The sequence below is a fragment of the Delphinapterus leucas genome, chromosome 2, assembly GCF_059928025.1.
Source record: "Delphinapterus leucas isolate spDelLeu-1000000601 "Yukka" chromosome 2, BTC_Dleu_Yukka2, whole genome shotgun sequence".
NCBI lineage: Eukaryota > Metazoa > Chordata > Mammalia > Artiodactyla > Monodontidae > Delphinapterus > Delphinapterus leucas.
Genome location: NC_143130.1, coordinates 12894800 through 12919791, shown reverse-complemented (window position 1 = coordinate 12919791; position 24992 = coordinate 12894800). Strand labels below are relative to the sequence as shown.

General features: G+C 45.3%; 1 protein-coding gene across 3 annotated transcripts in view; it reads right to left on the bottom strand.

Moving 5' to 3' along the window:
* Positions 1 to 3324: 3324 nt before the first annotated feature.
* The window catches only part of PIP4K2A (phosphatidylinositol-5-phosphate 4-kinase type 2 alpha), a 177021-nt gene continuing 155353 nt past the window's right edge, over positions 3325 to 24992 (bottom strand). For 2 of the 3 annotated variants that reach the window (XM_022580483.3, XM_089906422.1), the window contains exons 7-10: positions 18908 to 19021; positions 10130 to 10373; positions 8006 to 8109; positions 6208 to 7081 (exon numbers count right to left, since the gene is read on the bottom strand). In XM_022580483.3, coding sequence (XP_022436191.1) covers positions 6836 to 7081; positions 8006 to 8109; positions 10130 to 10373; positions 18908 to 19021 — 708 coding nt within the window. In that variant the 3' untranslated portion in view covers positions 6208 to 6835. Of the gene's footprint in view, positions 5515 to 6207; positions 7082 to 8005; positions 8110 to 10129; positions 10374 to 18907; positions 19022 to 24992 lie in introns of those variants that run through there. The other variant, XM_022580484.3, reaches the window with a different exon arrangement.

Genomic DNA, 24992 nt, shown 5'->3' with positions numbered 1-24992 from the left:
TTTGGTAAAATTAAGTAAAAATAGCAGTAGCATGTATTAGTTGCCACAGAGACCTTAACTAATAGTACCTGAGGCCAAAAAAATTTTTAAAGTGTTTATGAAGATATTAAAGTTGTTTCTTAAGAAAATGTCACATATGTTGAAGAACTTAGGCCTCCTTTTTTACAGGACTTTAACCAACTGACCGAATGACTTGAAGTTATGACCCTTTTATAAATGGGTGTCTCAGTCAGCCAGCTCCACTGGTAACTGTGATGTTAATTTAAATAACCACAGCAATTTACTAAAACACAAACTCAAAGGACAGTATAACTTAAGTAAAAACCAAGGGCAATCATGAAATCGCAACAACTTTAGTAAAAGAATGAAAGAAATCTCAGTGTCTCCAGATGGGAGGTGAAAGATCTATGTAGATAATTGTAGCTGAAGTCCATGGTTTTGTAGAAACTACATTGTGATACTAAAATGAGGCTCTCTTTCAGGGGTCAGCGAACTTTCTCTGAAAAGGGCTACATAGTAAAATGTTTTAGGCTTCGTGGGCCATCAGTCTTAGGCACAACTCTACAAACTGCCACTATGGTTTGAAAGCAGCCATAGAAAATATGTGAATGCATGGGCATGGCTGTGTTTCAGTAAAACTTTATTTACAAAAATCATGTGGTGGCCTGGATTTGGCCTTCAGGTTGTGGTTGGCTGACCCCTGCTCTAATCAATAAGAAACTACTTTGTTCATATATTACAAGTACAGAAAAAGGGGGAGGGGGAGAGGTAGGAAGGAGGGGGAGGGAAGCATATTACAACAAATATTTAAAATTAGTGATCAGTTCGTTGGGAGGGAAAACACAAGAGAGTGTTTTCCAGACCAGGTCATGCATCAGAAGCACCTGGGAAACATTTATAGATTTTCAAGGTCCACCTCCAGAGACTGCCATTCGGTAAGTCTAGGGATATTTTTATATTCCCCAGTGAGACCCTTTGATTTAAAAAGTCAAGTGACAGTAATAAAATGCTGTTGGACTAGGAGAAAATGATAGGAAAATGGAATGATATAGATTGACTCTCATAAAATGAAATGTGTGGACCATTTGCTATAAAATTCCAGAGGGTGCATGCCAGGCAGGGCTCTCCGGAGGCAGCTGAAGGGACAGGTGAAAGAAGAGCTTTGACAGAGGAGGGGTGGCCGTGAGCTCTGGAGCCCCAGGGGGTGCCAGGCCCGTTGCTCACACATTCAACTTTCAATCCTGAGTTGCCACAGAGCCCAGTCCCAGCCCTGGCTTTGCCGTCAACTCTCATGTGACCTCAGACAAGTCCCTTAGCTTCTCGGGGCCAAGGTTTCCTCATCTGGGACCCCTCTCCCAGCAGCACGTGTAGGATTCCATAAAACACAGACATATCACGGTGGATTCGGAGAAATCCTAACCTTTGTCCTTCTCTTATGAAGTTAAACTAAACAAGTATTTAAGAGTGAGAAAATTATAGACTACGGCATGTTAATGGCCCTTTGGCAGGATTTTCACAGAATCACGAAAACAGGACTAAACTTCTGAAGGACATTTGGTTTAGATGACGGGGTTTCCGTTTATGAAGGACTTTCAATAATCACTCGGGAACTTGTCGATTCTACTTTTCCAGACACTTCGCCGGTCTTCTGGGCCACTTTACGGTGCGCCGACGGTTGCAGAGCCAGGCCAGTCGCGTGTGAAGAGGGGCTGCGGCAGGGCCGGGACCGAGCAGGCGAGTCAGGTAGCTCCCGTGCACGGGAATCCAAACGGCGGGCAGGTTTCTGCCCTTCAGAGGTAACTTTCATTTTTAACAAAGCAGTCACGTGACTGGAGCCGAGTAAAGTGCTGTTTAAGATAGGGAGAGAGGAGGAGATGGGGTGTGATTTTAAGAGCTGGAAGAAGGCTGTACACGTGCAGGACACACACTATGACCACTGTTTTTGTGTTAATTACAGAATTCCTGGAGAGGCCGTGTGCAGTGGTGCTGGGGCCTCCAGAGTCCATGGATGCTAAGAACTCCAGGGCTTAAACCTCTCGGCCTTGCCTTCTTTCCACTCCCCCACTTCATTTTACACATTTATATATTATATGCATTACCACTTCATTATTATTATATACAGTTCCTAATCTCTTGTAGTTAACCCTTAACCAGCGTTTCCATAAGTGCCCGCATGAAGGATTAATGCTTTAGACCAACGCTGGTCGTTCTATGAATTAGCAATAACCAATTTTCTGGGACTAATGTGAATTCAACCCACGAAATTAAATAACCAAAATGAAAATGAATGTCTGTGTTCCACAAAGAAAATGGAATTTAAGCTCCCTGCTGACCACAGTCAGCTCTGCTGTAGTGTAACATATGTTCCTAAACATCCCTGCTCTGTGCAAAATTGCACAGAAAAAACCACAGAGCTCATGGGAATGATGGGATTGGGGCACAACACCCGAAAATGTCATTAGTGATACACTGAAAAAAAAGGAGCCTATTAATACAAACAGTAGCACAGTTTTAAACATACTAAATGGTCAGGAAATATATAAATACCACAATAAATGTGGCACATTATCTTGAAAAAGACCTGGAGGATGCCTGTGGTCGTGGGTAGTGGGCGTCAGAAGGGCTGCAGCTCTTGGGTTGTTGGAAGTGAGGCAGGGAGAGTGATGTGAGGTCAGAGGCACAGTCACAGCTCCAGGTCCTGGCCACTGTGCCCCCCAGCGTGTGGAGCTGAGGTAGATGTTTGAGGGTGTGTCTGGCATGTTCCTACTGGCACAGTTCAGCTGGGTGCCGTCTTCCGTGTTCATCTAATGTTCTGTGAGGACCAACATGCATGCAGCAGATGTGAAAAGTGCATGACGCTCAAATGATTCCCTCGCATCTCAATCGCATTACAACAGTTACACATTTTCAAAACAAGTGCTACAGCTGAACTGTGTTTGCTCACCTGGCACCAGTGACAATGGAACGCTCTAAAAAGCCTTCTAGCCACCAATGGTGTCCCAGTAAAGTTCCAAAAAAACGCTGACACACAGAACTATGGTTGGTAAATTTAAAAAATAAGACTGTGTAACTTTAAAGGGTATTCAGTGAAGAGATTTCTTTTCTCTGTCCGTCTTTCAGTAAGTTGATTTTGTCATGGAAGTCTCTATCATTTATACTAATAAAATAGTTCACAGGTTGAAGGCAAAGCTCTAGTTCGTGAAAAGACTCAATTTTACTTTTACTTCTTCAGGGATCAGCTAAAGACACTCTTAGTACCGAGTATTTAAACTTTGTTTGCAATAGAGAGACACACAATTGAGAGAGAGGCACAGAGGCTCCACCTTGTGAGTCATCAAAGTGCTTTATTTTGTAAAGCCTGGCTCATGACTGGAGTGTACTGTTAGCACTAGGAGACACAAGGCAAACTTCCTCACGCTGTCCGAAGAGTCGATCAACAGAACGGATGACAGAGACTGTTACAGACAAAAATAAAGCATTTGGTAAACTTCTAGAAGCATACACGGATTGGCCACAAAGGAAACAGTTACTCAAATAATGTATGGGTACCTTCTCTTTACTTCAGGGTCTCGCTTTTGTAATCCTGGATCAAAGAAACTACAGCATAACTTCAGAGCACTGAAAGGGACTCAACGCCAGAATGAATGGTGGGGGGAAAATACTAAATCACCATCTCAATTAATTTAAACACATAAAATACAGATTTGTACAACAAGGTCACAGTGCTGTTGACATCGTCTGTTGAGGATAACAAATCTCTGTGAAGTCAGTTGCTGCTGGCTTCCCAGGATTCCGGCTGCTGTCACCTGGTGTTTTCTGAAGTAAACCCACATACGTTGGGCACAGTTGCAGACTTGATAAGCCCTGAAGGAAAGTCACTGGCAGAGGCAGTATGGTGCGGGGTATTTGTTGAGCTGTAAGTAATTACTGGGGGGTGGATTTTTTTTTTATTTTCTGAACCTGCCTACAAAAATCATCTCACGTTTTAAACAAAGAATTTCAAAGGCACAGCTTTAGCACAGTGTATAAGTTGATAACCTATTCTAAGCAAGTCTAATATTTTAGCTTGACACCATTCAGAAAATGCCAGGAAGTTGGTAAATACATGATCGATGTTGGAAATTTATAACTTGATTAGACACAGTCAGCACAGTTTAGGGCAATGAACTTGCGTAACCAGATCTGGGTTAAACATTTTCTTAAAAAAAAAAAAAAATCATTAGGTTGATAAATGTGCATCGGAGGAAAACAACCCTTTTCCTTTTACTGTAAAAGACCGCCTACCATTAAAATGTGACTGCAGGATACACTTCAAAATATGACAGACATTTCACCTACACTGTAAAATGACTTTACATGTAAACTTCAAAAATCACATGCTGTACATTAAATTTTTAGATTCAAAAATATCCCTGTTTTCCTAATAATGTAAACAGTAATATTGAGGGTTTCAGTTAAAGGCAAATTCATAACAAAATACCACTGTTTAACTGGAAAATTGAGAGTTCTAAATGCTTTGCTCACCTTCCCACCATGGGAGATGTAGATGCCATTGCCCAAAACTGCACTTTTCAGGTAAGCTTTATTTTTATTTTGTAGCATTAATTACTATATTGCAACGTAAGAGTATGTCAGTGAAGAAGCTCCAGGCAAGAAAAGAGAAGTAAGCAGTGTTCCTGGGCGTATTTACTGAGGTGAAAATGTACAGAGAGAGACACTAGGGGCATCAGCTTCCTGCTGGAGGAGGGACATTTGTCCCCAGACACCGTGAGTCCCGACACCTGAACCAGGATGCGCGGGAGATGCCAGCCTCCTCCGTCCAGCGCCCGGGGTGCAACTATTAAGGAGTGTCAGCGTGCGTGGTAGAAGTGTAACATCTGCAGTAAGTTTTTTTTCCTTTTAATCACCATCGTTATTATTATCATCATCATTATTATCTACATTATTATTACGATTACCGTCTCACATCTTTCAACTCCAAAAAATAAACTGATCCACAGTTTATCGTGTGGTGCCAACCTGGTTGGTCTGACATGCATTGCCTTCTCCCCTCCCCCCTGCATGTGCTCACTCATTCATTCATTCATTCATTCATCCATCCACAGCTGGAATCAGAGGGTTACTACTCCAAACACACTCTGACCGAAGTCGGTTTCCACCAACCAATCCATCAATTTTTAAGATGCTCACGTGCGCGTGCGCACGCACGCCCCCCGCCCCCCCCCCCCCACATACACACCCAAGTCAGAAATAGCTAGAGTGATGCTGGGAAATATCAGGTAGCTGTTAAAGCAAGTAGTCCCCAAATCAGTCATCTTGGCCTGAAGATGTAAACGAGGAGGTGTGCTTCACTGAGTTTGGTTTTCATTTTTCCTGTGCCGAAGCCACCTCTGTCCTTCCCACGCTCACGTCCGTCTTCGGCCATGCAGGACGTTACGTCAAGATGTGGCCAATAAAGTCCAAAAAGCGCTTGGAATACTGTTCTGGGTTCACGGTGGAGATCTCCGCACCAGCCTGGGCAGCGTGAGAGGAGAGGAACAGTGACAGAATTACCATCAGTAGCTGCAGGAGCTTCCACTGCAGCCGAACATGAAGCCTCTACTCGTAACGCAGAAGAGCTTGGATATTGGTCTGAATAGCCAAGGCTCTTAGGAATCTGTGTGTGAAAACGAGGCAGAGCCGTAGGACCAACAGATGCCACTGTCACACACACTGTGACTGCTGCCACTAAAAAAAAAAAAAAAAAAAAAAATCCAACCAACCACCTTTGAGATGCTCCCGTCAAATGTGGAATCTGCGTGGCCTACATTCAGAAGCCACGGGGAGGATGCTTCTGTTTCTCAAGAGAGCAGATTGGGGATTCCTTGAGAATGACACAAACAGCAACGTTTGGCCAAAGGGAAACTCCAATGGCAAGGACACAAGGACCATGTTCATTTTTCAGGACCGAGGTAAGCAGCTGGGTGCTCAGAAATGAGGGGCGACACCCACAGCAGCAGGGGCGGTGTCAGCTGCCAGGGCTCTTTCCTGGCTCCGTAAGCAGGCGAGACACAGCGCTGTGACTGCGTCTCCCCCGGAGGGGCACGGGCACAGGGGTGCCATCGTCCCCGTTCACAGAGACCTGCTTGGAGCTGGGAAGCCAGCCCCTCGCAGAGGCTCAGTGGGGGGTTTCCTATGACAAGGGCACAGTAGGGCCAGCAGACACCCCCCCCCCCCCCCCAGTTACCAGCCGGCCTCCTGAGCTGCAAAGGCAGGACCAGAGTTTTACTAAGTCACCAGAGGCTGTTTTTACACAGCAGCTCACAGGAGATCCTGTAATTTCCCCGCCTGGCCTGGGCCCCTGGGATCTCCATGGAGGAGCCCCAGTTTTGAAGGCAGAGAATGGTTCCCAGCAGCAGCTCGACACAAACTGCACCCAACTTTAGGCCGTGTGCCGTATCATGGAGCTGAGCTGGTGACTTACAGGGGAGATGCAAATGGAGCCATGTTTGCTATGGCACGTTTCCAGTTTCATGTGGTCTAGAATATCACAGCAGGTTTGAGGAGGGGTGGGAACAAACACGGAGCACCCCCCAGTGTTCAGTCTGTTCGCCACAAAAATCTCATCAATAAGGCATTAGGACCCCTTCATCAGCTGGCGGAACTGAAGTGCCAAAGCGCTTCCTCCAGGTCACACACTGGAAAGGTGAAACAGGATTCTGGCCCAGCTCTGTCCTTGCAATACACCCAGGTGGTTCAACCAGAGATGAGCATCAGAATTACCGGAGCCTCTTAGAGGCCCCTCCCCCAGCCTCCTGAGCTGGACTCAGAATCAGGGAAAGGGGTGGTGCATCTGTCAGGCACACAGTTTGCAAATGGTGCTCAGAAGGCCGCGGTGCCAGCCCCCGTGTGAGAACTGCTGTGTACCCTTCTCTGACCGATAGAGGATTCTTAACGCGTTCGGTGGGCTGGGTAGGTCGTGGTCCGTGTGCTGTACACAGTGGGCACACCAGAAACAGTTGACGGTGTGACTGAAATATTTCTGTGGCAAGTGGGGTATGGTGTTAGGCTGGTTCCGTTGCTGGCACGACAGCCTGTTTGACTTTAAAATAGAGAAAAAGAGCCTTTAGTGGAGGTTGACGTTCTGCTGGGTTTTGGTCGGCTCCGCACTGTGGGGAAGCATCTCGCCTGCCAGTGTGAACGAGCCAGGGCACAAGTTCATCCCTGTGGGATGGGGTCTGTGGCCTTTTTGGCGCGCCTGAAAGCCAAAATGGATCCCTGCGATGCAAGCACAGCGGAGACTCACGACTTGTGAAGTCCAGCCGGCCAGGCGGGCCTCACTGGGAGGTCGGGGGGCGGGGCTGGGTCCTGAGGAGCAGTCCTCCCTCTACCACTGCCTAGGACGCGATCCTGGCCGGCAAGTAAGCTCTCGCCCTCAGTTTCTTCACCTGTAAGCAGGAGTGCACTGGTTTTCCCTCACAGGCTTGTCCCGGGGACTCAACAAGTTACCATAGGCCGGGACAGTGAGAATTCTGAGCAAGGACAGCAAAGGTGAGGGGTTCGTATTACTCAACTTTGATCCTGCACTCAACAAATTGCTGTAGTAGAAAAAATTACAACTGCTGTGTGGAAAGGAATGTAATATTGTGTATCCTGGAAGCATCTGAAGCAGAGAATAGCGCTTCGGTTCTGAACATTTCATATTAAAACACTTAGTTGTCATCATTCAGCCCTTTTGTCTTTTGAAACATTTTTCGAACAAAAAAGAATTTGTATAATATTCTCACGATGCATGTGTCTGTTAATAACCCCGGTGGGTAAAAGAAGAGCCGCGCCGGGTTTAAGTGACTTGGGAGCGGCGGTCCGAGCGCATGCTGGCTCTGACTCTGCATCAGAGCGTGACCCCTGCAGGGAACCAGAGCCAATGAAGGCCTGTGGGCAGCTCAGCGGAAAGGAGCGGACGTGAGCTGGTCCCTGCACGACAGGAAGCAGGGAGCAGAGAGGAAAACCAAACGGAGATACTTACGCCGTGTTTAACAGTTTTTGCAGCGTGGGCAGCTTTCTTTTTTGCATCATAATGAGTCAGAATGTCAATAATTGCCATAAAGTACACCTCTTTCCTAGGCGAATCTGTAAAGGGATGAGAGCGATGATTGTGGGACAGGTGATGACAGCACCTGGAAGAGTGCGAGCTGCTGACGGAGGAAGAGGTGAGGGATTCAGTGGGACGGGGGTCGAAGGGGTCTGAAAACACAGGCAATAGAGGCTTTTCAAAAGTCTTGCATATCCCTATGAAACAGCTTAACTTTCTGTCCCCAGGAAAGAATATAACTTCAGGATATTACCAGTAGAGGTGCAAGGGTGAGACTGTTTTTGTTAATCTTCATTTTCTTTAGTGATTGTGTATTGCTTTGGTATAAAGAAAAATGCTATTTAAAAAATACTCTAAAACAAGTAGAAGTAATTATGCTCCCTAATACTTTCTACCATTACATACTGTTCCTAATGAGCTGTTCACTAATTCTCATTGGATCTAGTATCAGAACTGGATAAAGGCATATATCACCTACAGTACCCATCTTCTACATATTTCCACAAATATGATGCTGTTGCAATTATGAATAATATGAAAAAGTACATTTGACTATATCTGATTTTCTGTGTTGAAGAAACAATTTTGCTGAGCAAAATAAAAAACATAACAGGCTTCCCTGGTGGCACAGTGGTTGAGAGTCCGCCTGCCGATGCAGGGGACACGGGTTCATGCCCCGGTCCGGGAAGATCCCAGATGCCGCAGAGCGACTGCGCCCGTGAGCTGTGGCCGCTGGGCCTGCGCGTCCGGAGCCTGTGCTCCGCAACGGGGGAGGCCACAACAGTGAGAGGCCCGCGTACCGCAATAAATAAATAAATAAATAAACAACTCAAACTCACCTGGCTGCTATGCCATGAGACATTTTTTTAAACAATGATGGACCACAACTTTTATTACTCAAAAAATCAGAGGCCTGCTTTTATCTCTAAATTCTTTTTTCCATGTATAAGTAGCTAAGGTAGCATGTAATATTCCCACAAATATCTAACCACCCAGATTTTGAGGATTAAGATGGATCTCGGGCTTCCCTGGTGGCGCAGTGGTTGAGAGTCTGCCTGCCGATGCAGGGGACACGGGTTCGTGCCCCGGTCCGGGAAGATCCCACATGCTGCAGAGCGGCTGGGCCCGTGAGCCATGGCCACTGGACCTGCGCGTCTGGAGCCTGTGCTCCACAACGGGAGAGGCCACGACAGTGAGAGGCCCGCGTACCGCAAAAAAAAAAAAAAAAAAAAAAAGATGGATCTCACTTTAGGGAAGAGGGCCACAGACACCTTAACGGGGGAAAGAGCAGAGGACAGACACAGCAGCAAACTGGAGATTCTCATCCCACACCCTGGGCCAGCTTCAGCACTCCTGAGAAGGAAAGGGCTGGTAGCAATGAGATGCCTGCCCTACACGATGTCCACAGGGGGTTTGGAGTGGACCACGTATGTACCTAGCTCAGGACAGACTTGTGACACTTGAGATCCACATAAAAGAGAGATAGCTAAGAAAAGGAATATTTTAAACCATTCCTTATATATGGTATGGACATTTACACAAGCATGTGCATATGTGTGTTGTGTATGTACAACACACACTTGTGTGATTTCACTCTGTTCCCTCAACATCACACAATTCAAGGACCTCATCACATTACAGTTCAAAACCAGAGGTTACAGTTACCTTTAACATACTTTGTCCCGAAATCAATTGATCGGGACTCTTGAGAAGGAGTCTTACGGGGCAGCATGCGGTTTTTTGTTTTTGTTTTTGTTTTGTTTTTTGCGGTACGCGGGCCTCTCACTGTCGTGGCCTCTCCCGTTGCGGAGCACAGGCTCCGGACGCGCAGGCTCAGCGGCCACGGCTCACGGGCCCAGCCGCTCCGCGGCATGTGGGATCTTCCCGGACCGGGGCACGAACCCGTGTCCCCTGCATCGGCAGGTGGACTCTCAACCACTGCGCCACCAGGGAAGCCCCAGGGCAGCATGCTTTTAACCGGGGTGATGATTACCAGTAGATAATGCAAAAAGAAAAATCCAACCAATGGTAAAAAGAGTTGATAGTAACTCAACTTACTTTCATGGCATTTAATTCCATAAACATCAATGTTTGGATCAAACTCGCCGGGAGCCAAGGGCGGTGAGCTGTTGAGCGTATTTCCAGGACTGTCGGGAGGGGTTCCAATAGGGTGGGTGCCGTCGCTCTCCCCCTCCTCCTCTCCGTCGTTCTCTTCACACTCCACTTCTTCCTGTTCGGCTCTCTCCACATCGTGGATTCCCACCAGGAGGCTGTAGTCCATGAGCTTCAGCTGGGCAAGAAACTGGAAGGTGGGAAGCGACATGGTCAGTTATGCCTTAAACAGCAACCCCAGAGTTAAAGACAGCAAGCTCACAAAAGGGCGGCAGAGGCGAGAAGATTTCCACAGGAGCAGCCAGGAGCCTCTTTAATGGTGCTGTCACGGTCCCTGGAAGTTTCTCCAGCCAAAGCTGTAGCCTCACACTTCAGGCTGGCTCAGAGCTAGGATTATCTCCCTGAGATTGCAAAGCTGGATGCTGAGAGGGATGCATTTATCACATGGAGGTTGTACTACACCAAAGAGCAGAGAGCATGACTGGCAAGGAGACGCAGGGAAGAAAACGTTTCTCCGAACAATTAAGACTGGCTAATGGGGAAACCAGGGACCTCCCACGTAGCTTCCAGGGGAGCCCCTGAACGGCTTGTGAAAAGCACTTTGAAACGCAGCACACTCTGGGGAGGTGAGTATTATGCCGTCCATCACAAATAAGCACAAGCGTCAGTGTCCCAGTCAGCCAGAAATGCCTGTGTCTCTGCTCAGCGCTGTCCTTCAGGCCTGCTGGGGGGCTTCCTTCTGACGGAAGCGGGAGCCGGAGACGCTCCTCCATCACCCCCTCCCGTGCCTAGCACAGTGCCTGCCCCGACCGACCCCCTTTATCTGGGGGCTCTCTCTGGCCCGTTCCCCTCGCCTCCACTGCGTACCCTGGATGCCCTCCAGAGGTCTGGGCACAGCTGGAGAAGCTGGATTGCCGGGTGGCAACATCTCCCACCCACATGTGTGTAGTGGGTGCAGCGTGGGTGGGGCTTGGTCGGGCCAGGTCCTGCTCCGCTTGCAGGGTGACAAGGCAAAAGCCCCCTTGCCCCATCCCTGCTTCTCCCTCTGGGCCCTTGGAAGGTCCCTGGGAAGTGGCAAAGGTTGCATGCTGCCCGAACTTCCCCTTCTGGTCCTTTGGCAAGGGAAGAATTTGATCTGGTCACGCCCCTGCCTAAGACCTTTCAGTAGAGTATCGTTTCTCACAGGGTGGAAACTAACACTGTCCTCGGGACCTGGGTAGTTTGGCCTCATCGCCTCTCGGGCCATCTTGAACCCTGTGCTGGCCTCTGGCCCCCGCACTGCGCCCCTTCACCTCCCACTTGACCTTCAGGTCTCAACTGCAGGGCACTTGCTCCCGGAAGCCTGTCCCGATCCCTGCCGGGCATGTGTGCACTGCACCCTTTCCCCGAAGGACACCTGGCTTGGCTGCACGCTCATTAGATGACTTGAGTAACTTCTGTCTCTTCCCCAAACAGCGCAGCCCCGCGAGGACCAGGGCTCTGGCCGATTTTGCCCTTGAAACTGCCATTATTAGTCAAATCCATCTCACCTGCCTTCACTAATCAAGGTCTTTTAAGACTTGCATGTCCTCCAAGGGGCACGTAGCCTAAACAATGATATCTGCCCGGCTGCTTTCTAGAAACTTGGAGTCAGCTGTGTCTAGTTTGAGCTGAGTTGGTTGAGACTGGATAGGACCACTGACCCTCCAGCTGGGCATGCGTGAGGGTCTTTTCACACGTGCAGAGGATGGAAAGCTCCACCCTTGGATCGTGCAGAGGCCAGTAGCCTAGTTAAACCCGTGCAGAAAGCCGACTCCCCTACCTTTTCCCAATCGCCTTTCCTCGCGCTCCCCGGGCCTCAGACAGCACTGCTGCTGCTTGTCCCATAAACACCTCGAGCCCCTTGCCTTGGGGAGGCGAATTTGAGATTTGCTCTTCCCGCTTGGCTGCCTTGTGAACAAACCCTCTCTGCTGCAAACTTCAGCGTCTCTGCGTTCGGCTTGCACGTCGGGCACAAACGGGCCTGGTTCGGTGACACCCTCGCTGCACTCCTGACTCCCAGGTAAGTGATGTAGCTACTTGGTATTTATTGAACAAGAGAACAGGATGCCTGCTGCTTCTTCCCCAGTCCTCCTTACCTCTCCCTAATTTCCCCTGACCCTTTCCTCTAAGAAAAATAACCACCCAAACCAAATAAAAACGAAGAACAAAGCAACAACAAAAAGACCTTCCTTTGAGACTGCAAGAGGCAGCACCTACTGGAAGCAAAACGAGACCATTTACGATATATCTTTTTTTGTGTGTGTGTGGTACGCGGGCCTCCCCCTGCCGTGGCCTCTCCCGTTGCGGAGCACAGGCTCCGGACGCGCAGGCTCAGCGGCCATGGCCCACGGGCCCAGCCGCTCAGCGGCACGTGGGATCCCCCCAGACCGGGGCATGAACCCGCGTCCCCTGCATCGGCAGGTGGACTCTCAACCACTGCGCCACCAGGGAAGCCCCATTTACGATATATCTTTGCTCTGCAGAGCAGAATCTCTCTTTAACACGTAGGTTTGTTTGACCTTCAGATGGTTGACCGTACAAATACACTATCAGGTGTGCTTTATGTACGAGAGTACAAAAGGGACTGCCTGTAATTAACCTGCCAAAGGTCAGGCAGGGAAGGGGTGATGACCAGGGCTGAACTGCCACATGAAGTAGGATGGGTCTCCGGGCACTTGTGCTGGCTGCTCTCACAACGTCAGCCAGGCCCAGAACTCCTTTCCTGGGTCTCTGATCTGTGGTCAGACCACTGCTTAGGCTCCTCTCCCAGTAAGGAAACATTTGTATTTAATAAATAAAAGTGAAGTTAGCTCCCAGCATCACCCACTAAACTATCAGTGAAATGAAAAATGCATCTCTTGACAAGAAGTTGTTCTGACATACCCAAGATCAAGGAAAACAGTTGTAGCCCCAAATGGGGATTATATAAGAAATGGGGATTATATAAATCTTCAAATCTATGCGGCTGAGACAGAAATGGAAAAGACCAAGGACAGCACAGTGGTTAAGAGTGTAGCTTTTGCTGATAAAGGTGACCCATTAAAGTATCAGATAATCTTAAATAAAATTTTTAAAAAAGTTTTGGAGTCAGGTGGGCAATTAAATTTTATGTTACTAGCTCTGTGCCTTGATGATAAATTCACCTCTCTGAGCCTCAGTTATTCTAACTATGAAATGGGACAACACCACTAAACTCACAGTGGTGTGGAAAGGATTAGAGGGAATGTAGTGGAGGCCATGAAAAGTGCCTTGCGTGTAACAGTGGGCGCGGTTTTATCATTGTCCGTGTGGTTACTGTGGTAAAAACCTTTTTTTCATCAAGTAGGTAACTTAAACATGGGGACAGGCTCGAGTGAGGTGGGCCAAGAGGGGAGATGTGCTAAAGAGCCCATTGACTCCTCAGCTCTTATTGTCATAAAACGCCGTTTAAAATCTCTTCTAAAGTAGAGGGAAACACAAGGCAGCAGCAGACCTGAGATTCTTGCTAGAGAAAGTCCCTGCTGGGCATCACAAAACTACTGTGGGCTGAAGATGACAGACCCCAAAGAGAAGAGGGGTTCAGGGCTCCCTGGAGGGTCTACCTCCAGCTAACATTAGGAACTTAATCCACATTTGCTATTTTCTGTCATCCCTTTAAGCTTCTAACTCAAATTAGTGATTTCTAAATACATAAGATTTCAAAGCATGAAGATTTTAAAATCTTTATAATCTCTAGGTCCCATGCTTTCCTATTTAATAATTATCCACCAGACCTTGATCAGCCTCTTTTTCCCTCAGAATATCCCACCTAATCTGCTTCATTCGTAATTAATTCCTCATTATACCAAATCTGAGCTAGTACCTTCCTCAAGGTTTTTATGAGCCCTGTCACACACAAACCCTTCTAGAAAACTGTGGCTAAAGAGCAGTTAATAAACTCTCCTTCTGTGTGCTGTCTTTGGAGAAATGTCTGTTTAGGTGGTCTTCCCATTTTTTGATTGGGTTGTTTGTTTTTTTGTTGATGAGTTGTATGAGCCGTTTGTATACTTTGGAAATTAAGCCCTTGTCAGTTGCTTCGTTTGCAAATATTTTCTCCCATAGGTTATCTTCATTTTGTTTATGGGTTTCCTTTGCTGTGCAAAAGCTTGTAAGTTTGATTAGGTCCCATTTGTTTATTTTTGTTTTTATTTCTATTGGCTTGGGAGACTGACCTAAGAAAACATTGGTACGATTTATGTCAGAGAATGTTTTGCCTGTGATCTTGTCTAGGAGTTTTATGGTGTCATATCTTTTAAGTCTTTAAGCCATTTTGAGTTTATTTTTGTGTATGGTGTGAGGGTGTGTTTTAACTTCATTGATTTACATGGGGCTGTGCAACGTTCCCAGCACCACTTGCTGAAGAGACTGTCTTTTTCCCATTTTATATTCTTGCCTCCTGTGTTGAAGATTAATTGATTGTAGGTGTGTGTTTTCTTTCCTGGGCTCTCTATTCTGTTCCATTAATGTCTGTTTTTGTGCCAGTACCACACTTTTGATTACTGTAGCTTTGTAGTATTGTCTGAAGTCTGGGAGGGTTATGCCTCCTGCTTTGTTCTTTTTTCTCAGGATTGCTTTGGCAATTCTGGGTCTTTTATGGTTCGATATAAATTTTAGGATTCTTTGTTCTAGTTCTGTGGGAACTGTCATGGGTAATTTGATAGGGATCACGTGAAAAGATGCTCAGCATCTCTAATTATTAGAGAAATACAAATCAAAACTACAATGAGTTATCACCTCACACCAGTCAGAATGGCCATCATTCACAAGTCTACAAATAGCAAATGCTGGAGAGGGTGTGGGGAAAAGGGAACCCTCCTACACTGTTGGGGGGAATGTAAATTGGTGCAGCCACTATGGAGAACAGTATGGAGGTTCCTCAAAAAACTAAAAGTAGAGTTGCCATATGATCCAGCAGTCCTACTCCTAGGCATATACCCAGATAAAACTCTAATTCAAAAAGATAATGCACCCCTGTGTTCACAGCAGCACTATTCACAATAGCCAAGACGTGGAAACACCCTAAATGTCCATCGGCAGAGGAACGCATAAAGGTACGGTATATATTTATATACAGTGGAATACTACTCGGCCATCAAAAAGAATGAAACACTGCCATTTGTAGCAACATGGATGGACCTAGAGATGATCACACTAAGTGAAGTCAGAAAGAGAAAGACAAATACCGTAAGATATCACTTACATGTGGAATCTAAAATACGATACAAATCAATATACCTACAAAACAAAAACAGACTCACAGATACAGACAATAGATTTGTGGTTGCCAAGAGGGGTGGTGGGGGAGGGAAGGAGTGGGAGTTTGGGATGAGCAGAGGCAGACTATTATATATAGAGTGGATAAACAACAAGGTCCTACTGTACAGCACAGAGAACTACTGATATATTCAGTATTCTGTGATAAACCATAATGGAAAAGAATATGAAAAAGAATATGTATAACTGAGTCACTTTGCTGTACAGAAATTCACAAACAACACTGTAAATCAACTATACTTCAATAAAATTAAAAAAAAAAACTTCTTTACAACAGATTTGAATTTACTTTTTACTAAGTTTATTAACACACTTGTTCTGCTGAATCACCACCTCCCAACACATCTGTGATGCAGGATTAAAATTCCAACCATCCCTATTTAGATACATTTAATCGCTTGTTGAAAGCCATAATAATCCTCTCTTGGAGTACTTTATCTGAAAACAGTCTCAACTGTGCTGTCACAAACATCTTTAACCTGCATGTTATATCAGCAGTTTAGGAGTGTGGCTGCCAGTGGCCTCAAATCCCAGTCTGAATTTAGTAGCTGTGTGTCTTTGAGCAAATTACATAGTGTCTCTGGGCTCAGTTTTCTCATCCATAAATTGGGATAACAGCACTCAGACTCAGGGAGTTAGAAGAATGAAGGGAGAGAATGACTGCACAGGAAGGACTTATGCTCTACATGCTCTGTAAGTGTTGGCCGCCAACCATCCTGCTACCCGCAGTGCCCCCTCCCCTCCCCACCACCGACCCAAGACGTGAGGGATGAGATGGCCTATGATGGGGCGGATGCCACAGGACACAAAGCACAGTTTTGCATTGTGTGAAATTTGGATCCCAGTGTGAGCCGATGAGAGATAAGCGTGGGCCCTGGTCAGAGTGGACAAGAAGCGGGTCAGAGGGCAAAAGCGACTTCTCACCCTCCGTAGAGCGCTTTCTTCTGGAGAAAAGGGTTCACGTGTACTCATGTGTAAAGCTATCAGAACTAAAGTACTCTGAGCGGCATATGAATAGAACAGAATTTCAGACGCAGAAAAAAGCCCCTAGGTTCTAATTTTCCTACAAAAATATTTACTGAGCTGTAGTAAACTCATCTTTTACTTAAAGCATTGAGTCAGCCCCCAACCCCCAAATCCTGTACTTAAACAGGCCGGCCAGCTAAATTAGAAAGCATGGACCTGATGGAAAAATGAAACGAGATTACATTCTAGTCTCATTATCAAGATCAGATGTCAAGCTACTTCACCATAATTACCTGCTTAAAAATTTAATAATGCTTCTGCATGAATTTCAAAACTAGACACTTACGGACCATTGAGAATTTATTAAAATGAAAGAACGCCTTATGCCCTGCCTCCAGTTCAACAAAACAGCTAAGTGCGAGAGCCATGGATGGGGTTAAAATTATCCAAATCCTCTAATCAAGACACTGTTAGAGACAATGAAAGGGCGAAGAGAATCCTTGTGTAATTCAACTGTAAATTTGAACGGCTTCAGTTACATTATTTGTGGGGTCTAAATATAGTAATATACAGCCGACAGAAAAGATGAAAACCATCTTTCTAGCAGATCAGATAACCCTAAGGCCTATTTACCATAATTGCTAAAACAATATGATTCTTGGGATCAAAGACTTGCAGAATAATGAATAAAATTCTCAAAGAGCATGTCTACCTGTGTCACTTTGTTATCAGATCAAGTTGACCCCAAAGTAAAAGGAAAATACTTAGCTAATATGCATTTTAATAAAAACCACTGACAACTGAGGAAAAATAAATGCTTAATAATGAGAAACTGGAGAAAAACTTTTTTAAAAAAGACACTTGTATCCTTCGTAAATAACCAATATCTAGGTTCTAATCAAAGCATATACATGATGTAGGTTAAAGTGCAAAAAAATTTCTTAAAATAATTTATAACCTAAAAATAATCATGAACTAATTTGGTCAGTCTGCATGTCTTGCGATGAAAGATGTTAGAAGATTAAAAAGAAAATTATAATACTGCTTCTACCCTCATGGGGGATATAATCTAATCCATGACATTTGTTCTTCGGCCCAAGTCATTTTGTTTGGGTTCTTTTTTTTTTGGCCATGTGGCCGGTCTTGCCAGCGGGTGGCGTCTTATTTCCCTGACCAGGGATGGAACCTGGGCCCCGGCAGTGAAAGAACTGAGTCCTAACCACTGGACCGCCAGGGAACTCCCAAGTCATTTTGTTTTTAATGACACAGGAAAATCTTTCCACAAAGCCTCTCTGAGGAGCAGATCTGTACTGGTATGTGGAGAACTGTACTTCAAAGTTAAAAAAACCAAAACAAAAACTGCACACACATGAACAAAAGTAACAGCTAAGAGGGCTTCCCTGATGGCGCAGTGGTTGGGAGTCCGCCTGCCGATACAGGGGACACGAGTACGTGCCCCGGTCCGGGAAGATCCCACATGCCGCGGAGCGGCTGGGCCCGTGAGCCATGGCCGCTGAGCCTGAGCGTCCGGAGCCTGTGCTCCACAACGGGAGAGGCCACAACAGTAAGAGTCCCGCGTACCGCAAAAAAAAAAAAAAAAGTAACAGCTAAGAAAAACATAGCTTAGTAACTGTTTAAATTAGAATTCTCCTTGCACTGTTTTGTAACCTAACAAACTTCAAGAAAAGAACGTTTTTCCTGAATTTATTTCTAGAAGAATTATATATAAGGAAGTTCGGTGGGAGAACTGCAATGCCATTACAATAAATGGAAGACAGGGAAAGGTGTATTTTTAATTCGTAAAACAGCAGTTTACAAAGAGCTCCATTACAGACTCAAAGCCCATTTCCACATAGTATTTTATTTCTCACAACATCCCCCATGACCCTGGTGTCCTAAACTGCCTTTGTGCCATTCCCATGCTGTGGCAAGGCTGTCTTGATGGGCCCAACGTCACTAACTCCACAGAGGCTGGCGCAAATATGAAGCATTAAGCAACTGAGGCTGGGTTTTGCAACACCAAGATGTGGTTCAGATGGAGAAAACCCCGAATTCAGGTAGTTACTATCCACTTGTCGACACGCTGTGCTCTTTGACAGAATGCCCTCAGCCCCCTCGGCCCCAGCCCTGGCTGCCATGGGCAGTCAGTCTACCCCCCTACCCAACAGAGAAGACGGGTACCGGAGGGAGGGGAGACCAGCAGAAGACGCCGCATGCTTTCTTTTGTTTGTCCTCTAAAGGGGGGAGCTGCTGAATTGGCACACTTCTCTTTTAAACCAGATCACATATGAGATATACCTGTTTATATCTGCTTTGGATAATGTACAACATATGTTTTTGCCTCGGTTGCCGATTTAAATAGACGGTTTTAAGAGCTCCTGAAAACCCAGTACTGCTGACATTCATACAATGGGCCGTCCCTTATACTGAGTTTCTTTTTCTTACCTCAACATCCTTCTTCAGTTTTTCCAGGAATACCTTTTTGTTATTGTCATCAATATAAATCTTTTGACCCTCGTTAATGAAATCATTATCCTTTAAAGTTGGCAGTTCTTTGGCCTAAAAAAAAAAAAAAGAAGAAGAATAAGAAAGAAACTTGACTAAAATCTAAAAGACATGTATGCTCTCCAATCCTGGAGGTTAAGTTTCCACTCTTGGAAGCTGAATCTGCCCTGTTCACCGCAGAGGTCTTACCCAAGGCAACGACACGTGAGGTGGCTTGAGTGCCGCAAGAGGGCACCAGTGAGCTATGACCACTGGAAGCATTTCCACTAGGAATGGAGGGTCAGGTGTACTCCATATTATGAGGCTTTTGTAACAGATTTCATGGTTTTCATATGAACGAACCTGACTGCTTTCTTAGATTCACTTTCTTAAAGAAGATTGACAAGAAGTCTCCTAGTTATAGAATTCATACCCTTGGAATTCTTTGTCAGGAACCCTCAATTTTCTTACTGGTATAACCCAACTCCACCCGTCCCTGACAACACACACACTTTTGGGATAGCCTTTGCTGGGTTCATGTTACAAATAACATGTTACCTTGCTCAGAAAAGCACCATCCATAATCCTATCTAATTTCTGAGTCAGGGAGAATATGCAGCCAGAGGTTAGCTAGCTATCTGCCCTTCTAAGCCTTCCTGCACACCACTCCAAGAAGGAAATTCTGTTTTCATCTGGGCAATATCGAAGGAAAATGTCTTCTAGAGTAAAGCATATTAAGATGAGAAGTTCTACCCTTTAAAAGTAAACGAGGGTACTGAGCTGGCAACTGAAGTATGCTTAGGCTGAGCAACACAAAGTAATGCGTGGTTGTCAAAACACGGGTCACAAGCAAAGAAAACACACCAGAAAACTAGCTTGTACTGCAGCGTATAAGATAATAGAGGCACATAGCTTTGGAATAGTGTGGATTATTCAACTTTGTGCAACCTGAATTCTGGGAGCGTTCAAAACCCCTCCCCACACCTTTGGGCTGACCTTATAAGAAATAACCACTCCTGCTTATTTCTTCCAGTTGAAAGGAATCCAACATAATACATTGCCTTTCTTAGTATACTAATGAATGCCTCCTTTCCATAGTGTGAACTAAATGGGGAGGGAAAAAAAAGGAAAGAACATACTGTCCTTCCTGGTCTCCACACTACCTCCCCCTCATTCAGATTGATTAAAAGCTCACTGGGTACATCTGTCTACTGAACCACCATCCAAATCCCTAAACTGCTCACTTTTTCCTTTCTTTCTGTAAGGTACACACACATGTATGTAGACTACTCACATCTATCTGTACACACACACACACACACACATGCATGTATATTATGCAATTCTAAACTAGCTTTGCTACTCATTTTAACTTTGAGAGAATGTGCAGTTTTGTGAGTTTCGAATTCGATATAACTATTGCCAAAATAATTATCCTTACAAAGCAGGTATAGCAAAGCTCAGAAATCCAAAGATTCCATTCAATAAGCGGTTACTGAATGTCACGTATAGGAATATAAAAATGAATAGGTCAACATTTCTATTCTAAAGGAGTTTGTAATCTTGTATGAGACACACTAAAGCAAGTAAGTAAGAAAACAAGGCAGCGTGAGTTTGTAAGGCCTATAGATAAAGAATACGGTTCTTAGGGAGAGACGGGTCTACTTTCAAATATTTTATGCCAAGTCAGAGTCTGGGGAAATGAGATGCAGTGCCATTCTACACAAAAACTAGGGAGGGGCCTGGTAGACTAACTCTGTAAGTCCATCATTAATCATTTAAAAATGTAAAATGTGAAAGAAAACCCTGAATGCGAAGATGGCATGTTAATGTTAAATGTTTGAGTCAAGCACACAGACCTGAAGTTCTTTTCCTAGAACTGAAACATAGTTTCACAGTGAATGAAATGCAAGGATCTGAAGTTTAACAAACTCAGAGGCCAGTGGAGAAGCTTTGTCAAAAAAGCTTTGTCAAAAAAGGTACAAAACTGGGGTGCTTTAGAAAGCGCTGAAGCCAGATTTATGCACAAACACAGGAGATGGAGAGGGTCATGATTCTCCAAGCAGACAGCTCGGGCATTTGTCTGTTTAGGGGACGGTGGTGTGTGGTTGGGGGCATTGAGGATTAAGAGCTGCCTGAACTCTGCAACTTATTTTATATGTGCAAGCAGAGCAGGGGAGAGGGATTTTTGTGCATGGGTGCGTGTGTGCGAGAAACCTGAAGGCAGGGATGACAGGCTACAGACAGCGGTAAGCGACCCGTGTTGGTGAAACCAGTCTCATTAATGCAGATGAATGCCATTTCAGGGTCACCCCAGCAGCATTACCTCATGTGACAGGGAGAGTATAATCCTACCTCATAACACTCTGGACACCCTGTACTTTATTACTAGGCTTACTTGTGAATTTCGCAGGCACTAGGGATGAATTTAGATTGGATCAAATTCAAAAAAGGGCAACCAGATTGGTTAAAAGACTTAAGGGCGTATTAAAAGGCTCAAGAGGTGCAGGCCGGTCCTTAGGGCAGCTGCCAGAAGAACCCAGCACTGGTCCACCAGTGCCCACCCTCCAGTGTCAGCAGGATGGCAGAGGCTTTAGGAGCACAGGGTTTTGGAGACATGAATCTGGTCCACCAGTGCCCACCCTCCGGTGTCAGCAGGATGGCAGAGGCTTTAGGAGCACAGGGTTTTGGAGACATGAATCCTGAGGTTCCCACCCTCCATCCACCCCTTACTTGCCAGGGGCCAGTTTCTGGACCCCCTCCACGCCGTTTGCATATGTGTAGAAGGGGGAGACCCTGCTAAGCCCTTGACGTGCATCCATTTATTTAAGTGCATTACCTCGTTTACTCTTCGAAACAACCTTAACTCTTACTATCCATACTTTACCAACAGGGAAACTGGGTTAAGTGAGATAACACAGCTAAGGTCTCACAGCCTGGTAAGTGGAGCTGGTAAGCCGGTTCCTGCGCTGAGATGCGGACCCGGGCTGCCTGACTCTTAGTACAACTCGACCTTTAGCTGAATGACTGAGGATTCGACCCAAACCCCTGTGACATTGAAATAGTGAGGCGAGTGGCACTTAGTGCCGTCACTGCCGTGAGCATTCAGTAATGCTGCACAAAGCAGAGATGGAACTTTTTCTACTAAAAACTGAATGACGAGGATGAAGTCACCTGACAGTAACGCACCCTCAAGAAAACCTTGTTGCCTGGCTTCTTAAAAATGTCAATATATCCCTCTGATATTGAGCAGCATTTGTACCAAAGACACTTTTTTTTTTTTTGAGGGCAACCGTTTTGCTATGAATTAATGAACATCATAAACTCTCGGTGTGACACTGCCCACAAAGGTGATGTCTGCAGAGCAGCACAGAAATAATCGTGGGCAGCAACCGGTCCCACCCTTTGCTTTGTGACACTGAATTACTTGCACTTAGCGGGGAGTTTTGAAAGCCTCAAAGTCACTGGGTCTGGTTCCTTTAATGGGCACCTTTCATACCCTTTCTAGCTCAATGCAGATACCAGTCAGAGGGCAGAGGGTAACACCAGGGCTGAAGACATCAGCTCAGAAGCACTTCTGAACTGTGGACTCGGACACTGGCCTCCAGCCAGCGGTCAGCCACCTTTCTGAAGTGGTCGTAGGTTGAGTCTTCACTTATTAGCTCTGAATTAAGTTTTCCTGGCCAGTTTCATGTAGACTGGGAGCCTCCAAATGTGATGGGGAATTGCAGTACCTCACGTGGTACTTAACTGGGAGGCAGCACCAAGGAGGCTGAGGCATGGGATGGGCCTGCTCTTCCTACACGGCCCTCCCCAGTCTGTCCAGCCTGGCCAGGGGTGTGAGGCTGTGTACAACCAAACCCAGGACCAAGGCCAGCACAGCCCAAGTCTAAGGCTAGTTCCCTTTTGCAGGAAGTGACTGTACTAGGGTGGGTTGGACTCAAAATGGCATTCATCTCTACTAATGTGATGTGTCAATGTACAAACACAGCTAAAGGCATAAGCAGGTCGATGTCAGTCCCCCTGCAACCGAGCTATCCTTATTTTGTTGTGTGGATAAAATTGGCAGAGTGAATATCCCTGGCACTTTCATGCTGGGTGATGCCAGACCCCACGTAGATTCAGTATGGCCCAGATTTCTACTTGGGACACTGAAGCATGAGCTTCTGAGCACAGACTGGACCCAGGCCGCCAGGGTTGTATCTCAGCTGCTCCAGTTATTAGCTGTGTGACTTAGAGTAAGTTACTTAACCTCTCTGTGACTTGGCTTCCTCATCTTTAAATGGGGGTTAGCAAACCACACTGTTGTGAGGATTATACCCATTCATACACCTAAAAAGCTTAGGGCCCTGCTTGCCATGTGGAGAGTTATATAAAACTATTCTTGTTATTTGCTGGTCATATTCTCAAGTATGGCATGTGTATCTAGAGAAAAGTTCATCACTGATAAATTCAGAGCAAGATTTTTTTTAAAGTTGCATATTTTTAAAGCATATTTAACACTTTTATAATAGTTGGGGTGTTTAGACCCAGCTGCTCAATCTGTCCAAACCTGTTTCCTCATCTTTATAGTGGAATATTAATAACACCTATCCAATGGGGTTAGCGTGTGGATGACATGACACGGAACACACAGTGCTTGGCAATGAGAACTCACTAGATATTAGTCTGCGTCTTAGTTACACATGAGCTTTGACCATGACCAATACTGTTACATAGTGTTTCGAACTACTAAAGAATACAGACTTGCCCATCATCTTCTAGCCTTCCTGATTTTCTAAAAGAAGTAGGCTCTTTAAATTTGGGATATCAGTAACCTAAGCCATGTTTAAGATTGCCTGTTTTCAGGTTTTATTATTAGGCACAAACCTCACGTGACTTTTCTACATCCGGCCTTTAAGTTCTGAAGATACTTTCCTTATTGGACACACACCTAGCACACACAAGTGCAAGGTTATTTCACTTCACTGTATCAGACAAGGTGCATTAGAGGCTACGTTGGCATAAGCCTCTACCTTGCCTGCTGTCCAAACCTTGACTGTGAATTCTCTTGGTCAGAAAGACCTCTTGTCACCGCAAAAGCTCTCCCTAGCCAGAAAACCTCACTGAAACCCAAGTGAGAAAAAAATGTTGCTTTATAATAATTGGGTAAGTTAAATTTTTAGAGTAATAAAGTATATTTTATTACTGTGGAATAAAATACTTCGATATCTATGGCCAAAGAGAGAAATTTGCTGACTTTTGTTTTACCTTAATTTTTCATGTGTTTAGTTTTTCTCAGCAAGTAGGTGGTAATAGTGGGTAATTTAGTGAATGTGATTTTGCTGACCTAAAGCAAAAATTCACTAGTTGGAATCCCAGTAGCCAGAAAACAACCCCAAAACTAGAAAGTAACAAGCTCCTTGGGAACACTTCACTTGCTATGAGCTGTAAAAAGAAAATTGTTTCATTATAAACATTCCCTCCCCTGCTTTTTGTAACTACACTATTGGGTGAAAAGTCTTTTGTTTCTTGGGGATTTTTTTGGCTGCGCTGTGTGGCTTGTGGGATCTTAGTTCCTTGACCAGGAATCGAACCTGGGCCCATGCAGTGATAAGCGCTGAGTCCTAACCACTGGACCCCCAGGGAATTTCCAGTTTTTAGTTTCTTTTAAGGCACAGTATTATATAATAGGCTGTCGCTTGGCAAGTCCATATTCTTCAATAGTAAGAAACACACTATTAACAGTGTCAGTCATGGTCAAAGATGCTTTATGTGCAACTAAAACACAAGTGGACATGAGAGTTGAGGTATACACACAACTGCGTCAGGGCTTGAAGATAACCAATGTGTGGATAGTATTCTAAATGTATAAATGTTTCTGAATATAAGGATTCCCTAGGGTTCAATAAAAGATATAAATGATCTCCAAGGAGAGATTTGGCTAGGGGTTTGAGATTAAAAAAGGAAAAATGTTCAGAACGAAGAGCTACAAAGTCCAGAGCTTTCGTTTTTAGAACTGTGCCTCTGTGGCCAGCTCGGCAAAGACCCAGGCGTAAAGGCAGTG